Source organism: Schistocerca nitens, chromosome 1 (genome assembly GCF_023898315.1).
Source record: "Schistocerca nitens isolate TAMUIC-IGC-003100 chromosome 1, iqSchNite1.1, whole genome shotgun sequence".
Lineage (NCBI taxonomy): Eukaryota > Metazoa > Arthropoda > Insecta > Orthoptera > Acrididae > Schistocerca > Schistocerca nitens.
The window spans coordinates 193,613,478-193,635,353 of NC_064614.1; the positions used below are offsets into that span (position 1 = coordinate 193,613,478).

A 21,876-nucleotide genomic window follows, 5' to 3' on the forward strand; every position below is an offset into this window, starting at 1 on the left:
TTAAACATCGAGTTGATGCATTCGGGCTTCTTCCGAATGATTTTCCGATTCTCTGAACATTCTGTTATGGTACAGGACATCTCCCGGAGTTCATCAGTAACATTCACCCTAGTTCACCGGAAATTACGGACAAGTAACAAGACGTTTGCATTTGTTTGTGCTGCTTATGGAACCCTTTTTGCACCTCCAGATAGGCGCATGAACAACATCAACGCGTTATGCAATTGTAAGCATTCTTCTTGATTAGTAGTCCACGTTGACACAGAAACTGATTATAATTATATATTACGTATATGGATTCATTATTTCGTAGAAACGCATGGAGACTTTATGACCACACTATGTTGAATACCTATGTAGTATCTTTCCTTCGTTTTGCCGTCCCAGCAAATATCCTGATCATTTTGAATCCGGAAAATCAGACGTGACTGAAAACGGTCAAGGAGCCTACAATAACATAGGCTGTTTTATGCACATACACTGACCTGACAAAAGTGATGTGATAGCGATACACACTTATACAGATTGCGATAGTATCGCATGCACAGGGTATGAAAGGGCAGTATATTGGCGAAGTTGTCATTTCTGCTCAGGTGATTCATGTGAAAAGGTTGTTAACGTGATTATGGCACCACGATCGGAATTAACACACTAAACGCGGAAAGGTAGTTGGGTCTAAACGCATTGGACGTTCCATTTCGGAAATCGTTAGGAAATTTAATATTCGGAAATCCACGGTGTCAAGAGTATGCCGAGAATACAAAATTTCAAGCATTACCTCTCAACACGGAGAACGCTGCGGCCGACGGCCTTGACTTAACGACTGAGAACAGCGGCGCTTGCGTAGAGTGGTATTGCGAACAGAGAAGCAACCCTGCGTGAAACAACCATAGAAATGAATGTGGGACGTACGACGAACGTATCTGTTAGGATAGTGGGGCGAAACTTTGCGTTAGTGGGCTATTGCAGCAGACGACAAGCGCGACTGCCTTTGCTAACTGCACGACATCGCCTGCAGCGCCTCTCCTGGTCCCCTGACTACATCGGTTGGACGCTAGATCTACCCTGGCCTGGTAAACTGAATCCAGATTTCAGTTGGTAAGAGCTGATGGGAGGGATCGAGTGTAACGCGGACCACAGAAGCCATGGACCCAAGTTGTCAACAAGGCAAGCTACTGGTGGCTCCATAATGGTGTGGACTGTGTTTACGTGGAACTGACAGGGTCTTCTGGTCCGACCGAACCGATCATTGACTTCATTTGCAGCTGTTCATGGGCTTCATATCCCCCAAACAACGATGGAATTTTCGTGAATGATAATGCGTCATGTCACCGGGTCACAATTATTCGCTAATGGCTTGAAGAGCATTCGGCACAATTCGGGCGAATGATTCGACCACCCATCGAATATTTATGGGACGCAATCGAGAGGTCTGTTCGTGCACCGGCAACAGATGGTTCAGATGGCTCTGAGCACTATGGGACTTAACTTCTGAGGTCATCAGTCCCCTAGAACTTAGAATTACTTAGACCTAACTAACCTAAGGACATCACACACATCCATGCCCAAGGCAGGATTGGAACCTGCGACCGTAGCAGTCACGCGGTTCCAGACTGTAGCGCACAGAACCGCTCGGCCACTCCGCCCGGCGCACCGGCAATACTTTCGCAGTTATGGACGACTACAGAGGCAGCATGGATCACTATTTTTTGCAGGGGCTTGCAATGACTTGTTGAGTGCACGCCACGCCTCCCATGGCTTTCATCACCATCGCAGTTATCTAAATATTGTGGGTGTTGGAATGAACTGAAGTCGTCGAAGTGACATCGAAGTAGAAAGGCTTCCAGCAAGTTCAGAGGCTCATGACATATATTTGTTTTACGTATCGCCTAACGTCATGCACTGTCTGTTCGTAAGAAAATGAGAGTAGTTGTAGTGGCTTATTTCGCCACAGGTACATAGGAGGTGTGGCATCGCTGAGCATCTTAGTGGTTCTTCGGTCACCAGCGGACGACCTGCTCGCGCCGTATACAACAGCTAATTCCCCTCAGAGCAGCGCGTTACCTCGAGCTCGTATCTCAGAACTTAATTCTCCGTGAAATCTTAATCCAGGCTGATGCGTTTCGTAATGCTCGGACCCGTCAACACAGGCGCTGGTAAATACAATCATAATTCAAGCGCGCAGCACCTAAGGTTGTCCAGGATTACTCGCGGGCAAATCCGACGCCTTGATTCCCCATAAAATACTGCGCCACCTTATTGTCTGCCCGGGCCAGGATTTATGGAATGATTTGCTATGCGCCTCTGCGCCCCGGCTGCTACGCTGAGAAGTAGGTGCCCTTTGATTGGCTTAGGTGCGCCGGACGGAAATATGCAGCGACTCGCTCGCTGAGCCAACATCCGCGCCGCTTCTTATCTCGACCCGAAACGAATTACGTCGTGGAAAATTTGGTGCAGCCAGATGCAAACATTTCTTGGCAACTGGTGTGGGTGGGATTTCTGCGTCACTCCTCATCGCACAGACTCTTTCTGCTTAGCCCTGGATATCACGTGATAGTTCTGGCAAACAGCAAACATTTCACCGGGTAACTCTTATGATGAATGGGTGCCCCAAGATATACCTACAGAACAGAGCGTTCAAGTAAACAACACTCGACAAATAATGTAGTATGTTCACGAAATCTTGCTGAAAGCATGAAATGAAATTTCATTCAGGATTGATAGTTCGTTTCCCCTTAGAAAGAACTCACCAATTCTTATTTTCAAATTAGCGCTTTTATGGGGCATCTAAAGGTACGCTAAGGGCGAGCTTAGTATGGATTTTACCTTGATTAAACTGTAATTTTTTAGAACTGTATGTTTAAAAGAATTCAGTGTGTTCATTATACAGAATTTGCAGCATAGTAAGGTCAGAGAGTTGTAATACGCTTCGGTTCCCAAACTGTTCTGCAGTATTTGCGAAACATCCACACGACAGAAGAACGATTAACGGATGTTGCTTGGCTCCTGCATCGACTATGCAAATGAGCTGGTAAAGACAGCATTTTTCTGGGGTTACAATAGAAGTATTCCACTACCGATTTGGGCTATCGGTGGGCACCAATCCGCGGTTGTTTGCTGATGATGCTGTGGTGTACGGTAATATGTCGAACTTGAGCGACTATAGGAAGACACAAGACGACTTAGACAAAATTTCCAGTTGGTGTGATGAATGGCAACTATCCCTAAATGAGGAAAAATTTAAGTTAATGCGGATGAGTAGGAAGATCAAACTTACAATTTTAGGATACTGTATTACCAGTGCCTTGCTTGGCACAGTCAAGTCGTTTAAATATCGGGGCATATTGATACGTCTCCTTAGAAAAATTAATGAATTACTGTGCTGATAAACCCCTTACGTTATTTGTTTTTCAAACAGCTGAGCAGAACTGAACGTACTCAGACATTTCTCTCTTTACTTATTCTGATCATCACTAAACTGACACACAATACTTTTAGCGCAACGCAATCTGACTTTCAATAATCCCTACAAAAGAATGGCCCTGACTAACAATAACCTATACCTTTCATGAATCACTTACCTCACAAAAATCTTCATTACTCGAACTACTGCAATACAGCGAGCGCCAATACTGCCAGCTAAATAAAAGATTCTAACTACTGAAGTCACTAACTATTGATAGGCATAGTTAGCAAATGAAAGATTTTGATAAAGAACAAACAATGTATTTACCTTAATAGTGTTCAAAAGTCATAGTATATATATATATATATATATATATATATATATATATATATATATATCAGTTCGTGACATCCAGTCTTACAAATTTACTGTCTCTGATGGACACACGTCCAGATCACCCGCTGTCAAAACTCCGCCATCTCTCTCCCCACATCTACCACTGCTGGCGGCTCACCTCCAATTGCGCAACGCTACGCGCTGTTAACAGCCAACTGCCCAACACTACAATAGCAAATTCCAACAAGGCAAACCAGCCACAGACTGAACACAGCACAGCCAGTGATTTTCATACAGAGCGCTACGTGGCGTTACCAACATAAAAATCTAAACAACCTACTTACAATATGTAGCAAAGCGATATGAAATAGTACGAACATGTAAGAACTGTAGTAGGGAAGGCGAATGGTCGACTTCGGTTTATTCGGAAAATTTTAAGAGTTCACCTGTAAAGGAGACCGCATATAGGATGCTGGTGCGACCTATTCTTGAGTACTGCTCGAGTGTTTGGGATCTGTACCAGGTCGGGTTAAAGGAAGAAATCGAAGCAGTCCAGCGGCTTGCTGCTAGATTTGTTACCGGTAGGTTCGAACAATACGGAAGTGTTACGGAGATGCTTAGGGAACTCAAGTGGGAACCTTTGGAGGGAAGGTGACGTTCTTTTCCGGAAACACTGTTGTGAAAATTTTAGAGAACCGGCATCTCAAGTTGATTGCCGATCGATTCTACTGCTGCCAACATATATTGCACGTAAGGACCACGAAGTTAAGATCAAGAAATCAGGGCTCATACGAAGGCATATAGATTGTCATTTTTCCGTCGCTCTATTTACGAGTGGAACAGAAAAGGACATGCCTAGTAATGGTACAGGGTACCCTCCACCATGCACCGTACCGTATATCTTTCTCTAGATGTAGACATGCAGATGTAGAGCGGTTATTTTCAAGTGGTTCTGTAGTAACGCTAAATATTATTTATATATTTATTTATTTTCGTTACAGCCATCTATGGACTACGTTTACACAACTTCCCTCACTTTCTAAAGTTCTCTTCCTTGCTCTTTTGCCTGTACTCCTTCATCCGTTGGCTCACTCGTGCATGTTCTTCTGCCGAGAACACTCTGTTCTTCCTCGTTTTCTCCTCGAAGAAATCCTTCACCTCCGCGACCTTTTTACTAAAGATCTGCCTGTTCACAATTTCTTCTGCCGTGATCCCACTTTTTATAGATCCCAGTGCACTTCTTTCACCCATGGAACTTGTGGCTTCCTGTTCTCCTGGAAGAGGAGAATCTTGTTGGCGAGCCTCTCTCATTCCATTCTTTTAATATGTCCATAGAAAGACAGTCTTCTTTTCTTCATTGTGATGGTGCTATTTTCAAATCGTTGATAAAGTTCTTGATTTGATCTTAGGCGCAACGTAAATTCATTAGATATTTTTCTGGGCCCAAGAATCTCTCTATGGAATTTACGTTCTTTATTTTCCAAGTCTGAAAGTCCCCTCCTGGCTATTGCCTCAGATGCATATAAACATTCAGGTTTGACGACTGTGATGTAGTGTTGGAATTTGGCCTGGTTGTGTTGTTGTTGTGGTCTTCAGTCCTGAGACTGGTTTGATGCAGCTCTCCATGCTACTCTATCCTGTGCAAGCTTTTTCATCTCCCAGTACCTACTGCAACCTACATCCTTCTGAATCTGCTTAGTGTATTCATCTCTTGGTCTCCCTCTACGATTTTTACCCTCCACGCTGCCCTCCAATACTAAATTGGTGATCCCTTGATGCCTCAGAACATGTCCTACCAACCGATCCCTTCTTCTGGTCAAGTTGTGCCACAAACTTCTCCCCAATCCTATTCAATACTTCATCATTAGTTATGTGATCTACCCATCTAATCTTCAGCATTCTTCTGTAGCACCACATTTCGAAAGCTTCTATTCTCTTCTTGTCCAAACTATTTATCGTCCATGTTTCACTTCCATACATGGCTACACTCCATACGAATACTTTCAGAAATGACTTCCTGACACTTAAATCAATACTGGATGTTAACAAATTTCTCTTCTTCAGAAACGCTTTCCTTGCCATTGCCAGCCTACATTTTATATCCTCTCTACTTCGACCATCATCATTTATTTTGCTCCCCAAATAGCAAAACTCCTTTACTACTTTAAGTGCCTCATTTCCTAATCTAATTCCCTCAGCATCACCCGACTTAATTATGCTACATTCCATTATCCTTGTTTTGCTTTTTTTGATGTTCATCTTATATCCTCCTTTCAAGACACTGTCCATTCCGTTCAACTGCTCTTCCAAGTCCTTTGCTGTCTCTGACAGAATTACAATGTCATAGGCGAACCTCAAAGTTTTAATTTCTTCTCCATGAATTTTAATACCTACTCCGATTTTTCTATTGTTTCCTTTACTGCTTGCTCAATATACAGATTGAACAACATCGGGGAGAGGCTACAAGCCTGTCTTACTCCCTTCCCAACCACTGCTTCCCTTTCATGTCCCTCGACTCTTATAACTGTCATCTGGTTTCTGTACAAATTGTAAATAGCCTTTCGCTCCCTGTATTTCACCCCTGCCACCTTCAGAATTTGAAAGAGAGTATTCCAGTTAACATTGTCAAAAGCTTTCTCTAAGTCTACAAATGCTAGAAACGTAGGTTTGCCTTTTCTTAATCTTTCTTCTAAGATAAGTCGTAAGGTTAGTATTGCGTCACGTGTTCCAACATTTCTACGGAATCCAAACTGATCTTCCCCGAGGTCCGCTTCTACCAGTTTTTCCATTCGTCTGTAAAGAATTCGCGTTAGTATTTTGCAGCCATGACTTATTAAACTGATAGTTCGGTAATTTTCACATCTGTCAACACCTGCTTTCTTTGGGATTGGAATTATTATATTCTTCTTGAAGTCTGAGGGTATTTCGCCTGTTTCATACATCTTGCTCACCAGATGGTAGAGTTTTGTCAGGACTGGCTCTCCCAAGGCCGTCAGTAGTTCCAATGGAATGTTGTCTACTCCGGGGGCCTTGTTTCGACTCAGGTCTTTCAGTGCTCTGTCAAACTCTTCACGCAGTATCACATCTCCCATTTCATCTTCATCTACATCCTCTTCCATTTCCATAATATTGTCCTGAAGTACATCGCCCTTGTATAGATCCTCTATATACTCCTTCCACCTTTCTGCTTTCCCTTCTTTGCTTAGAACTGGGTTTCCATAGAAAGACAGTCTTCTTTTCTTCATTGTGATGGTGCTATTTTCAAATCGTTGATAAAGTTCTTGATTTGATCTTAGGCGGAACGTAAATTCATTAGATATTTTTGTGGGCCCAAGAATCTCTCTATGGAATTTACGTTCTTTGTTTTCCAAGTCTGAAAGTCCCCTCCTGGTTATTGCCTCAGATGCATATAAACATTCAGGTTTGACGACTGTGATGTAGTGTTGGAATTTGGCCTGGTATGAGAGTGATTTAGACTTGCTATGTTCTGACACAATATGAATTCTATTTCCATTTTTCTTGCCCGTTCTTCAGTTGCCGCCTTCTCATTGTTTTTTAGAGTCAAAATCTCTACTAGGTACTTGAACGTTTGAACTATTTTGATGTCGCCATACTTGGTCCTCATTGTCCAGACTGGATCAGTGGCATTTATGTTCATATACTGTGTCTTCTCAATTAATTTTAAATCTATATGAAGCGCTTTAGCGCATCTCTCGGTAAAAACGGACTAGTAGCTGTCTCAAATGTTTGACAGCGGTAGTAATCATGGCTCTATACAGAAACCATGTAAAATATTCATGCGTAGCGCTAAGAATTTAACAGACTACTGAAAGACTTAAGTCGAAACAGGGTTCTAGAGTAGAAGACATATGGTCAGTATTTCTGGTATCCTTGGCAGAACTAGCCATGACAAAACCATTCCACATGGTTAAAAGATCTGTGAGACAGGCGAAATAACCTCAGACTTCAAGAAAAATGTAGTGATTCCAATTCCAAAGAAAGCAGTTGTGAATATGACGGAACTATCAGAATAATAAGTCATGGCTGCAAAATGCTAACACGAATTATTTACAAAAGAATGGAAATATGGTAGTAATGTAGGAACACGCGATGTGATACTGACCCTTCGGATTCTCTTAGAAGAGAAGTTAAGGAACGGCAAGTCTACGTTTGTAGCATTTGTAGACTTAGAGAAAGATTTTGAGAGTGTTGACTTAAAAACACTTTTTGAAATTCTGAAGTTATCAGGGTTAGAATATGGGAAGCGAAAACTTATTTACATTTTGTACAGAAATCAGTCGGCAGTTATACGAGTCGAGGGGCATTGAAGGGACACGAATGGTTGAGATGGGACTGAGACAGAGCTATAGCTTGTCCACAGTGTTATTCAATTTGCAAATTGAGAAGGCATTAAAGAATCCAATTTGGAGTAGGAAGTTCAGGAAATAAGAACTTGAGGTTTGCCGATGACATTATAATTCTGTCAGATACAGCAAAGGACTTGAAAGAGTGTTTGAACGGAATGGACATTGTCTTGAAAGGAAGATATAAGAAGAACATCAACAAAAGCAAAACAAGGGTAATGGAATGCACTCGAATTACGTCCCTCAGCAGCTTTAAAACTTTTCCCAAAAAGTTTGGCAGCAATTCGTTCCTACTATTCTCCATTACCTTCATCTTTGCTTTGTTTCACCTCTTACACTCCTGATTAACCTTATAGTTTTAATTAGTGCTCTGGTATGCTTCAATTACCTGAAATGAAACGGATCCCTATTACAATATTGTTCCTTTGATCATAAGTTAGTGCTTGCGGTTGACTTCACCTCTGCGGAGCTTATGAGGAGCTGCTGGACCATTATACCCCTTTTTTCCTACTCCCCACGCACAGTCACTGTGTCAGCTGAACTTCTGGTAGCACTTTGGAACTCAGCAGTAATTTGTTCAACTGATTTCATGCAATTTTGTACAGCCAACATCGGCAATGCTGGGCCGTCAGAACATGCAGTCTGCATGGTCACGGTTTAGCCACGCTTCTTCTTTCGCGTGTACACTTTATATTCAACAGCAGTAAATTCGAGCCACTTTAGAAGTACTGAAATGTCCGTGACGGATTTGTTACTCAGGTGGTGTCGTATGGAAGTTCACGTTGGAAGACGGCTATACTGACACCCGTTCTACTGTTACTGTTTTGCTACTGACAATACTATACTCCGCGCCTCCTTTTCTTATACTGTTGGGTCCGGATGTTTTAGTCAGATGGTGTATATAAATATGAGTGGTAGAGTCCATGGACAGATATCAAGTGGGCAAGTGGCATACGACTCATTCTAGCTCTTTCACATTTGGCAGAAGTGAACATACCCTATTACCAGTAAATGTAATTGTCGAAATTTCTTGCCATTCTTTCTCTTTCCATCTACACACAGTGTGTCCCAGTTCCGTTAGGACTGCGAGTATGAGAAATAAAATCCGTGTTTTATATTCACAAAATCACAGCATTTATTCAAAATAGTCTTCCTCCTGAATAAGTACACAGCTAAAATCATTTTAAAGTGTTTTCATACAGATACTGTAGCCTTTTTTCCTGGAATTGCATTTACTTCTGCAGTGCAGTATTCTTTGATGTTCTGAACTGCATCATAATTATGTCCTTTCATTGCCAACTTCAATTTTGGGAACAAGGAGTCGTCTGGGGCCAAATCCGGTGAATAAGGCGGGTGACTCAGGACTGTGGTCCGTTTGCCGGCCAAAAACCCGCGCACAATCTTCACTTTGTGGACTGGGTCAGTGTCGTGGGGAAGCGACCAGAAACCTGCCTCTCGATATTCGGGTCGAATTAGATGAATTCTCGCTCACAAACGATGTTGTTGTTGTTGTTGTGGTCTTCAGTCCTGAGACTGGTTTGATGCCGCTCTCCATGCTACCCTATCTTGTGCAAGCTTTTTCATCTCCCAGTACTTAAAGAAACCTATATCCTTCTGAATCTGCTTAGTGTATTCATCTCTTGGTCTCCCTCTACGATTTTTACTCTTCACGCTGCCCTCCAATGCTAAATTTGTGATCCCTTGATGCCTCAGAACATGTCCTACCAACCGATCCCTTCTTCTGGTCAAGTTGTGCCACAAACTTCTCCCAAATCCTATTCAATACTTCATCATTAGTTATGTGATCTACCCATCTAATCTTCAGCATTCTTCTGTAGCACCACATTTCGAAAGCTTCTATTCTCTTCTTGTCCGAACTATTTATCGTCCATGTTTCACTTCCATACATGGCTACACTCCATACAAATACTTTCAGAAACGTCTTCCTGACACTTAAATCAATACTCGATGTTAACAAATTTCTTTTCTTCAGAAACGCTTTCCTTGCCATTGCCAGTCTACATTTTATATCCTCTCTACTTCGCCCATCATCAGTTATATTGCTCCCCAAATAGCAATACTCCTTTACTACTTTAAGTGTCTCATTTCCTAATCTAATTCGCTCAGCATCACCAGACTTAATTCTATTACATTCCATTATCCTCGTTTTGCTTTTGTTGATGTTCATCTTATATCCTCCTTTAAAGACACTGTCCATTCCGTTCAACTGCTCTTCCAAGTCCTTTGCTGTCTCTGATAGAATTACAATGTCATCGGCGAACGTCAAAGTTTTTATTTCTTCTCCATGCATTTTAATACCTGCTCCGAATTTTTCTTTTGTTTCCTTTACTGCTTGCTCAATATACAGATTGAATAACATCGGGGAGAGGCTACAAGCCTGTCTCACTCCCTTTCCAACCACTGCTTCCCTTTCCTGCCCCTCGACTCTTATAACTGCCATCTGGTTTCTGTACAAATTGTAAATAGCCTTTCGCTCCCTGTATTTTACCCCTGCCACCTTTAGAATTTGAAAGAGAGTATTCCAGTCAACATTGTCAAAAGCTTTCTGTAAATCTACAAATGCTAGAAACGTAGGTTTGCCTTTCCTTAATAGAAGACTCAAAAACACTTGATGGTGCCTCGCTGCTCTACCGCAATTTTCCGACAAGTGTGAGGTCCGTACTATCGCTTTTGTGGTCAGGACGCCTGCTTCAGTGAAGCTATACTTCGACCTTCTACATGGCTCTTATTGAAGCATCAAGGATCCTAATGATACAACTCGTCACGAGATAGCATTTCACACAGCAGTGCTAAAGGAACTGCGTCGCACTGTGTGTACTGCCCAGTAACAAGCGGTGTGTTTGTTTTGGTAGATGGTGCTGTCCTACATGTGCCGCGGTTCGAGCCCCACTGGCGCGCCGCACCCCGACCTGAACGAAGAGTGCCGCCGCAAGTTCGAGCAGTGGTGGAACGCGCAGGTGTCGGGCTACCACCGGCACCCGCCCCCGCAGCCGCCGCCCCCGCAACCGCCCCCGCCGCAGTACAGCCCGCCCGTCGTCCCCAAGCCCTCAGCTGCGACCGCCGCTGCCGCCGCCGCCGCTGCAGCCGCAGCAGCTGGCGTCTCTGCGCCAGACCGCACGCCCGAGGGGCTGCACCCTGCCCTCCAGGTGAGCACGTCCTGCCGTAGCTGCAAGGCTGTTGTACAGAGCGCCTGAATGGACCGATATCTGAATGGAAACGTTTGTTATAAATGTGTACATCCACATGTGCATGGCGTCGTATAGTGCAGCGTCATCTACGTTTCAGCAGATTTATAGGACTCCCGCATTTAGCGTTCCGTGTAAAGTTAATTAGGTATATGTACCTATAGTCCATCCACCCTTGGATTCGAGAATCTCAACGGTTTCTGCCTGTGTTCGGTATAGATACTGACAAGATATTGGTCCCGAAAATTACGAGACCGTTTCAAAATGTATCTCTCAATGGCAAAAAGGTATTTCATCAGGTTGCCCTCCATGGAGTGGGTGCACGCAACGACTGTGGTTATATTGGGTTAGATAGAGCAGCAATCAGTCGTAGAATTAATTGGCTTTAATATGACATTTATAGTCACAACGCAGATCAGATTTCGACCTGTGTCAGGTCATTATCAATGCAGTGCGGAATTGTAGCAGTTGTTCGTGCTCAAGTGAATGCTTACACAGTTCAAGTGGGCAAGTGGCATACGACTCATTCTAGCTCTTTCACATTTGGCAGAAGTGAACATACCTGTTACCAGCAAATGTAATTGTCCAACTTTCTTGCACTGAACTGTGTAAGCATTCACTTGAGCAGGAACAACTGCTACAATTCCGCACTGCATTGATAATGACCTGACACAGGTTGAAATCTGATCTGCATTGTGACTATAAATGTCATATTAAAGCAACTTAATTCTACGACTGATTGCTGTTCTATCTAACCCAAAAAGGTATTTTTTCTCTGACATGATTACAGTTTAACAATTTGCAGATATTTTTTTACTTTAGTAGTACATGATTCTTGTTAAATTTCAAGATTCTACGTCCAAGGGAAGTAGCCTATAGGTTTTGATGAGTGAGTTTGCGAGTATCAAACTATGTGACATAAACGACCGGATATTTTGATATATATTTGAATTCAATATTCCAACTCGTTCATGAGAAAAAGAGGTCTTAACAGGGCAGACAGAGAGACAGACATAAAAAATGACATATTTGTTCGTGTCACATAGTAACAAATTAATTATTTAGGATGTTATTCCTTTACCTGTTCTATGAAACTTTGCTTTCCGGAATTTCATGACTCTAACTCAGCGATAAGAACCCCATAGGTTTCAATGAGTGGGTTTGCGAATTTCAAAATATATGACATAAATCTTTTGATTTCACTGACTTAGAAGCTTAACATTTTTGCACCGACAAGGGATCATAGACTTAAGTATGTGACAAGAATTTGATCTTGATATGCCAACCTGTTACGGAGGGAAAGGTGCCTTAATAGATGGACACACATGCATATGGATAAAAAAGGTTAAAAAAATATTTTCGTGTGATATAATTACACATTAACAATTTCGGGATTTTTTCCTTTATTTGTACTGTGAAACCTTGCTTCTGGCAAAATTTAATGATTATAGGTCAACGACAAGTACCTTGTAAGTTTTGATCACTGAGTTTTTCCGAGTATTAAAATATGTGACGTAAACGGCCGTATCTTTTCTTTAAACTGACTTAGAAGCTTAAAATTTTTACACCGCCAAGGATTATAAACCTTAATATGTGGCATAAATTTGAACCTGATAAGCCTACCCGTTCCTGAGGAAAAGGGTTGTTAACAAACGGACAGAGAGAAAGAAGTACCGACGAACAACAAAGTGACCTTAAAGGGTTCCGTTTTTACAGGCCGAGGCACGAAACCCCAAAAACTGAACCGGAATTTGTTTTTCAGGCCTCATTAGACGTCATACATCTGTGTCAGCGCTTTTCTAAATTTCAGAAACAATACTGGAACTCAGTGTTTGCGATGGCTTTTAGTCCTCTCACCCTCGCGTTTTTAATCTCATTTATGTTTTAAAATGACTAGTGTATAAGGTTTTTTTATTATTGAGCACGAAAAGTCACATGAGACAATGTGTACAAATATGGAGTCTGGAGCATAATTACAGTACTGCATTAGGAAAAAATTCACCAACAAGCACAAAGTGTGAATAGACGTATTGTCGTGGTACAAAAGCCATGAACAGTTACGCCACAGATTCGGGGATTTTTTCATAATGCTTCACGCAAATGTTAGGTTTGGCGCTATTTTTGTTCTAAATTCAGCAATTTAACGAATTTTGCGTTTCATACCCAAAACATAAGAAAAAATCTCATGGAGTAGGCCTGTTGATTTTCCATTATCAGTGACTTATCAGATCGTTATTCGGCGATCTACGTAACTTCTTCACAAGCTCCTTCAAAACGCTTATAGCACTCGTAAACTTTAATTTTACTCATAGCAGGCTCACCAACATCATTTTGTAATATTTCACTCACCAAAACCATTATTTAATATTCCTAAAATTTTACTGCAGTTTATTTCGTTCTTGTAGCAAAATTTCATACAGGTTCTCTTATTTTTGCAAATAATCTGCGATACTACCAAAACAAGTATAGCCTCTTTGACAGATCCGATGTAGCTAACACACAGAGGCATGAAGACAGTCATCATTGCCTCGCTCTGGTTGCGAGCTGAACAGGAGATGAAATGACTTGTAGTGGTACTCTACCGTACGTTGGCTAGCGATGTATACGTGTAACATCAGGCTTCCGTTCACCTGGCAAATGCTGATTCATTGAGTCGCTTCCTTTCTCACAAAAGCCGGAAACCCACTTTCATTGGTCACTGAGAATCACTCACTCTCGACGTCGTAGGCCAACACATTTAAAGCCCCAGCGCCACCCCGAAGGACTGCGACTCCCGTCCTACCCTCGCGACAATTGTCGGCCGACTCCCAATTTCGCGAGCTAGAAAACCGCTCCATGAAATTATCTTAACATGCAGACCTCTCGGCCAGTCAGGCTCCAGAGCGGAATGTAGGTACTTCAATTGGACCAGCAAGGTGCTGTTCTCTGCCGCCCATCTGAGGATATTAGAAAATTCCGGCAATCCTCTGGAAACCACTCACCTTTGGAAACAGCAATCTGGCCAGACTTCCACCATGTCGCAGGATTAAGGGAAGGCAGGCCATTTATTTCCAGGCTGCTGAACAGTTCCACCCTCCCCCCTTTCACACCCGGAAACCGGAAAAGCTGCTCTAGCGTTCACAATAGAATTACTCCAAGCCAATGAGCGCGGACGGTACTTGGTTTGTTACTAAATGTATACAGTAGTTATTTAAAAGTAACAAATACCTAAAACTATCAATTTAAACGTGATTTTCAGACTGTGCAGAGCCAGTACCCGACGCAGAAGACGCGGATGCGTACCAGTTTCGACCCGGAGCTGGAACTACCGAGGCTGCAGCGGTGGTTTGCGGAGAACCAGCACCCGAGCAGGCAGCAGGTGAGTTCCCGCGGTTGAGCTGGTTGCCGCTTTTGCAGGCGCCAGCACTAGAGTGATGAGAGTTCATTGCCGGCCATGGCCGAAGGAGTAACGACTATAGTTCGACAACAATTGCACACTGCAGGCAATACGGTTTGCTCATCCACTCTTAAACCTCGACAGCCTTTACTGTTTTAATGTAACAGTGGTATGGTCGTAGCAAAGACCTTTAATCGTGCTGAGCTTTTCATTTGGTCCGAACTGTTGGGGGATCCTTACAATAGAGCAGTGTTGATCGAACAGTGGTACAGCAGAGGAGGGGAAATTAAATATGATTTACAAATTTTAAAAATATTTTTCCCGACAGTAGCCGTACCTTCAGTCACTGTGAGTACATGGGCAGCACAATTATGTTACTTCTGCGTGACCTGTTTGCATGAAACAATGAAACTTCAAGTCTGTAAAGCGATTTAGTGTTAAAGAAGATCAGTTTCTGAGTTAATGTAATTATTAGAGAAGCAACAAAGAAATTGAGTGACAAATATTTTCGCCGGCCGGTGTGGCCGAGCGGTTCTAGGCGCTTCAGTCTGGAACCGCGCGACCGCTACGGTCGCAGGTTCGAATCCTGCCTCGGGCATGGATGTGTGTGATGTCCTTAGGTTAGTTAGGTTTAAGTAGTTCTAAGTTCTAGGGGACTGATGACCTCCGATGTTAAGTCCCATAGTGCTCAGAGCCATTTGAACCATTTTTTTTAACAAATATTTTCATGATTCTGATTCCAAAGCGAAACATATCGATTATGGTCGGTGACGATCGTATTAAAGAGTATGCTCCGTAAAAGAAGAGCACGACTGGCAGGAAGTTAGGACGTTTTGCGGCTTACTGAGTTAATACAGTAAAGGTAACAAAAACATAGTAACCAGAAAAATGTGTTTGGGTCTCTCTGTCTGTCTGTCTGTCTCTCTCTCTCTCTCTCTCTCTCTCTCCCTCTCTCTCTCTCTCTCTCTCACACACACACACAAACACACACACACACACACACACACACACACACACACAGCATAGCGTAATTTCATAAAGATTTCTGTCGAGCACGTCTTCAGACTGTGTAAGAAACCTAAAATTAAAAGTAACATCTTGGTGCATTTAGCTGCTTTTCTGCCTAAGTGAGGTCACGTACAGTCTATTTTCAACGAAATAGCGTTCGTTACTGGTTGTTTACATGAGGTAGGTTTAATAGTTATCCTTTATTTACACGACAGAAATTTTAGAGCCACAAAAGAAAAACATTAAAGTTCAAATTATAAGGAAGTATGAGGACATGCTGAAAAGTAATGCCTCGAACTTTTTATTCTGTTCTCAATATTGCTTGAGGTGTTGCATGTCATGCATCGTCCTCGGTCGACTCCCCCGCGTGGCTGACGCAATTTGTAATCCTTTTCTGCTAAGCGACTCCCAATTGTAGCGTTTAACATAGCGGTGTGCAACGTACCTATTTCAGTTTACTGATAGACCCTCAGAAAACTAAATTCAAAGCGATTTTTTTAAATCGGGTTTTGGGACATGCCCATACAGCGGTATCAATAGTGGAATTTCGATTATGACGATACGAACGTAAGGGCAACACAACACCCAGTCCCCGAGCGCAGAAAATCTCCGACCCGGCCGCTAATCAAATCCAGGCTCCTTCGGTTAGCTATCCGCCTCGCTGATCGCGCAGCTACCGAGGAGGACTGAAAAGTGTTTTCTTATAGGACAACTATCCAAGGAGTTCCACCCAATAATATCCATACAGCAGACTCTGTACACAATTCATTAAATTGCCAATACTAAACTCTTTTAAATAACAACAAATTCATATAACTTGCAAAACTTAACAAATGGTTAAAGAGTGAGCCTTAAAAACAATAACGGCGACTTGCCACCATAAAATCAAGAACCTTTTACAATAGTGCTTTTAGAGTTTATTCAAAAGACAAAATCCAGTAATAAGTTAACTTGGCATTACAATTTAAAATGATTTATATAAAAAAAAAAAAACTTTGAGAAAGATAATGGCGCTTGGCACCATAAAATGAAAGAAGCGCAACACACAACCAATAAATATAACAACAAAATAATTATTTGATACAACCAAAGGGCGAGGGCAACTCCCAACGCAATCACAGACAAGCGAGCTCTCAACACTTCGGAGCCTTCCCATTAGAAACGGTCCCCGAAATAAACGGCTGAGAGCTCCCTGACATGCCTCCCACAACTGTCCATCACTTACGCACCTTGGTTATGTTCTGTAACACACGACAGATAATGTAAACACAAGATAAAATTCAAAAATACAGTATAACATCCCGACAGCACCTGCTAACCACAGCGCCTTTAACTCGGGTGCTCTTAATAAGTGCCGAAACCCAACACCCACAAATCTCAAACAATTGTCGCTTCCTAAAACTAAACAATAAAAGCTAAGCGCACATGAATAGTCAAACCACAGTCTTAGAAGTGCCTTAACGACTCCAAACTCTACTATTCCACCGAGTTAATAATAACACAGTAAACAAATACAGAACATACCACTAAATGCTGTTACACAACCAAATTGACTAGATAGTGTTGTTCAGGTCCCAGAAGACCACATATACCAAGCAGCATTAATTCACTATGTATATACTGTACAAAACCGCCCTTCTTAGGCAGACTTTACCTAACACATCGACTGCCAAATGTACCATGCATGAACGCAACTCCGGGCAGGACTCCAGTTGAGCAAATAAAGTAGTACCAACAAATATCATAACGAGCCACACACACAGCAAAAAGTTCCACAACACCGTCCCACATCAGAAAAGTTCAGAAACCGCTGCTGGAGCTTCCAGGGGAAAATCTGAAGAGCCAACCGAGCCCACGCCCTAACGTGGCAGACGACTCCAAAATTCAGCAACTAGTTGTCTCCGGGCCAGAGTATCACAGGACCCCACCGGACCTCCACATCAGACAGACAGGAAGAAAAAGTACGCCGACTCAATCACCACCGCATAGCCAGCACAGCGGCGAGTCGCCTTCGCCCCCAGACCACTCTGCTCATATTGCGAGGCACAACAACCTTAGCGCTAGTCACTAGGCGGTGAGGCAGAGCGAACTTTACGTTCCGTGCACTACCCTCTCGATTTCCCCCGGCCACCGCAAACACGCGCCAGCGACGTCATAGCAAATCGTTGCCGGAGCGCCACCCGCACCAGGACAGCGAACTATAATCGATTACAGGGCGCGCTCTGAACAAGATCACAGGTTAGCGGCGCGCGCCATATCAAGGACAATTTGAAGATTTCGTCCACACATGGAGCACCATCTTCTTCAGCATAAAAATGCCAGACCATGCACACGCGCTGCGACGTCTGCAACAATTCGACGCCTTGGGTTCGCTGTTATCGACTATCCCCCATACAGTCCCGACTTGGCCCCATCCGATTTTAATGTTTCCAGTCGTTAAAGAACACATTCGAAGACAAGACTTAACTCTGATAATGCTGAATCAATAAAGTAAAATATTCTACAGTGACGGTATTAACAAACTGGTCTCTCGTTCCGAGAAATGTTTTCGTCGCCAGGGTTACTATGTTGAGAAATAAATATCTACACATTAAGAAGAAAGATGTAGAATGTTAATGTTTTTTTATTTAAAAAACCTTAAGAATTTTCAAGTAAAAATTTCGGAGGGATTACTTTTCAGCACATTTTCGTACGTTACAGGGATACTAGTATATAATTTCCCTATTGTACTTGTAATTGCGCCAGACAATTGAAAATCTATTAATAATTTTTAGTTATTTCTAGACTACTGCTTGTCCCGTAACAGAATATCTTCTAAAACGTGAGGGCTGTTCAACAACAATTTTGAGTCCTCAGTTATGTCACGTACGTAAGGGCTGTATGAGAAACCGTTTCTCTGGAGTTATGAAAAATAGATATGATTTCGATTAGACTTCGAGAGATCATTTTGTTTTTTAAAGATCAGTGACACGTGTTTGAAGGAAGAGTCTGCCTAGAAACAATAAGTGAAAATCAAAAGTAATACACGTCTTATTCAAAGGAATAAAAGAATATAAGTGACAGTAAAAAAATTATCCAACTTTGCTGTCAATAAGTAATTGCATCCACTGAAGTAACTGTGTGGTATTTCAGATCCAGCAGTACGTCAAAGAACTAAACACTTTGGAATCTCGGCGCGGGCGGAAGCAGCTAGATGTCAACAACGTGGTGTACTGGTTCAAGAACGCGCGAGCCGCGCAGAAGAGAGCAGAACTCCGCAGCATCGGCCCAGGTACGTTCGCTGTTTCATCTCTTATTTCGTGTTGCAGTAGGTGCTGCAGAGCAAGCCTGAAACCCTACAATTTCTCTGTTGATTTTGTGCTGCAATTTTCTCAGTAATATGATCGCCCGATCCCCGTCATCCTGACAATTGAACTGAAAGACGTTAGGCGTTTACCTCCCATCTTGCTTAGTCTCAGATTTATGCATTACGCTTGATTGTATTTTGTTATGGTCGCTTTAACTCCTTCATTCATCGAGTGATGATTATGTTTCAGTAGGTCTCACCAGTTTATATTCAGTACGACGATGTATTTTGTATCGCAGTGCCTGGACGCTATTTTCTGCTCCGCCATAAAAGGTGTTATCACCACTTCATAACTTGTGACATTTTCTTATAGCAAAACCATTGTTCCTTTCTCTGGAGCTTTTTGGAATCTTAAGTGTACCACTCTAGTCTTTTTTTTTATAACATTTCCTTCATCTTACATATTGGAGCATACATTCTGAAAACATGTTTGTACAGAAACCTCTGCTGAGAGGAGGAAATCAAGACTTTTTTTGCAAGATTCAATGGTCAGGATGTGAAATTAAAGTGGTAGGTTTCATGAAGATTGAGTTAGGATTGGTTCACGCCATTGTCAGCAGGTTTTAGGTATTTGGCTCTAATATTTCTGTCATCTGTTGTATTTTGTACAATCGCTAACCAAATTACGCCATTTATCTGTGCTTCCAAACTATAGCAATGTCAGTGCAAAACTAGACTGCATTTGTTTTTAAATTTTGTATTCACTACAGATAAATATTTAACAGAAGTTAAAAAAGTTTGTTACACTCATAACAATCCTAATGTCTATAATATTTGCAAGCAATCGTTTAATATGGTGTAAAAATCAACAAATAATTCGCAAAACGACTCACTCCCAAGAACAGAATCACCTTCACCGTTATTGTTGCAATCACATGAAAACACAGCTGCCTTAAGCTTCTTTACATATCTGATCTCACTGTCGCTGGAATATTCCTCCGAGCCATAAAAACATTCACACAATCGTCCGGATTTTCATTCTCGTTAGGAACATCTGAACAATCATTGTCAAAAATGTCCGAAAGTATTTCAGACGAATTCATTTCCTTCCGTTTCCTGAATATGGCTATTACTAAAAGCAGGTGAACCTTTAAGACGGAAACAGTAACAATTTGAAATATTTGAATGCTAAATAAGCAAAAAGTATATGGATGTAATCAAGTTTGATACACTGACTACTGGTAATAGCATCTAAATAGACGAAGCAGTTCAAATATGTCACAGCTGATGGTTCCTTCAGACAGATGATGGATGACGGATGATGGGCGAAACACGAGTAAAGACGGAATCCGTCCGCTACGTGTTAAGATCACGGCGCAGGACTTAACACCAGTCCTTAAATTATGAAATTAATATTGCTTATTGATCTGTGCAGTTTTGTGTTCACGCAGCTCCTTACTAAGCCAGCACGAAATGATCCAGAACCCACTTTCACGTCTTTTATATCACCAGTAACTTCCTGCTACTTTCCAAAGCTGACACAATCGCTCATGCATATCTTACTGGACTAGCATTCCTAAATAAAAGTAAACCACACGGAAAAGACTTACAAGGACAACTCGGGAAGTGCCACAACCCAATTTCCCTGAAAGTTCGATCGCTGGAACAGGAGTCAAAATAAGCGAACGCGTGTCTCGTCTTATCCATAGATACTCGACCATCTCTGAGAAAAAGTTTTAGATGTACTTTATATACCTTTTAGCGTGCGGAAATATCAGCCGGATTGGTTGCACAGTGCAAAAGGCACAGTGCTAAAAGGCATGTAACTTACGTCGTTTTCTCTGAAACGGTCGAGAATCTACGGATAAGCAGAGCCATGTCTTCGCTTATTTTGACCCTTCTTCCACAGAGCAAAGTTTCAGGGAAATCGGGTTACGGCACTTAGTGTTCTCCTGTTTTATTATCTTTATTTACAAGTCAAGTTCCGTAGGAACAAATTGAGGAGCAAATCTCAAAAGTCATGAAAGGTGTCAGTACATGAAATTACAACATAAAAGTAATAACAGATAAAAATAAATGTTTATGAACACGGAAAAAGGCAGTCCATAAGTTTAAGTAAACGCAATCAACAATACAATAAGAATCAGCTTAATTTTTCAAGGAACTCCTCGACAGAATAGAAGGAGTGACCCATGAGGAAACTCTTCAGTTTCGATTTGAAAGCGCGTGGATTACTGCTAAATTTTTGAATTTGAGTGGTAGCTTACTGAAAATGGGTGCAGCAGTATACTGCACACCTTTCTGCACAAGAGTTAAGGAAGTTCGATCCAAAAGCAGATTTGATTTCTGCCGAGAATTAACTGAGTGAAAGCTGCTTATTCTTGGGAATAATCTGATATTGTTAACAAGAAATGACAGTAAGGAATGCATACATTGAGAGGCCAATGTCAAAATACCCAGACTCATGAACAGGCGTCGACAAAAGTTTCGTGAACTTACAACACTTATTTCCCGAACCGCCCGTTTCTGAGCCAAAAATATACCCCAAAATATAATGCCTTACGACATAAGCGAATTAAAATAAGCAAAGTAGACTAATTTTCATGTAGAATGATCACTCACTTCAGATACCGTTCGAATAGTAAAAATGGCAGCATTAAGTCTTCGAACAATGTCCTGAACGTGGGCTTTCCACGACAGTTTACTACCTACCTGAACACTCAAAAATTTGAACTGTTCACCCACAGAAATTTGAACTGTTCAGTTTCATTAATAATATGCCCATTCTGTGAAATTAAAACGTTAGGTTTTGTTGATTTGGGTGTTAAAAACTGTAAAAATGAAGTCTTACTGTTATTTAGCGTTAGTTTATTTTCTACAAGCCATACACTTAC

The 21,876-nt window shown here is 41.9% G+C and overlaps 1 protein-coding gene across 1 annotated transcript in view; it reads left to right on the top strand.

Moving 5' to 3' along the window:
- LOC126236672 (zinc finger homeobox protein 4) overlaps positions 1-21,876 on the top strand; it is a 342,930-nt gene that overhangs the window by 305,717 nt on the left and 15,337 nt on the right. The window contains exons 6-8 of the mRNA XM_049946199.1: positions 10,980-11,273; positions 14,551-14,670; positions 18,829-18,967. Of these exons, the coding sequence (XP_049802156.1) occupies positions 10,980-11,273; positions 14,551-14,670; positions 18,829-18,967 (553 nt within the window). The remainder of the gene's footprint in view (positions 1-10,979; positions 11,274-14,550; positions 14,671-18,828; positions 18,968-21,876) is intronic.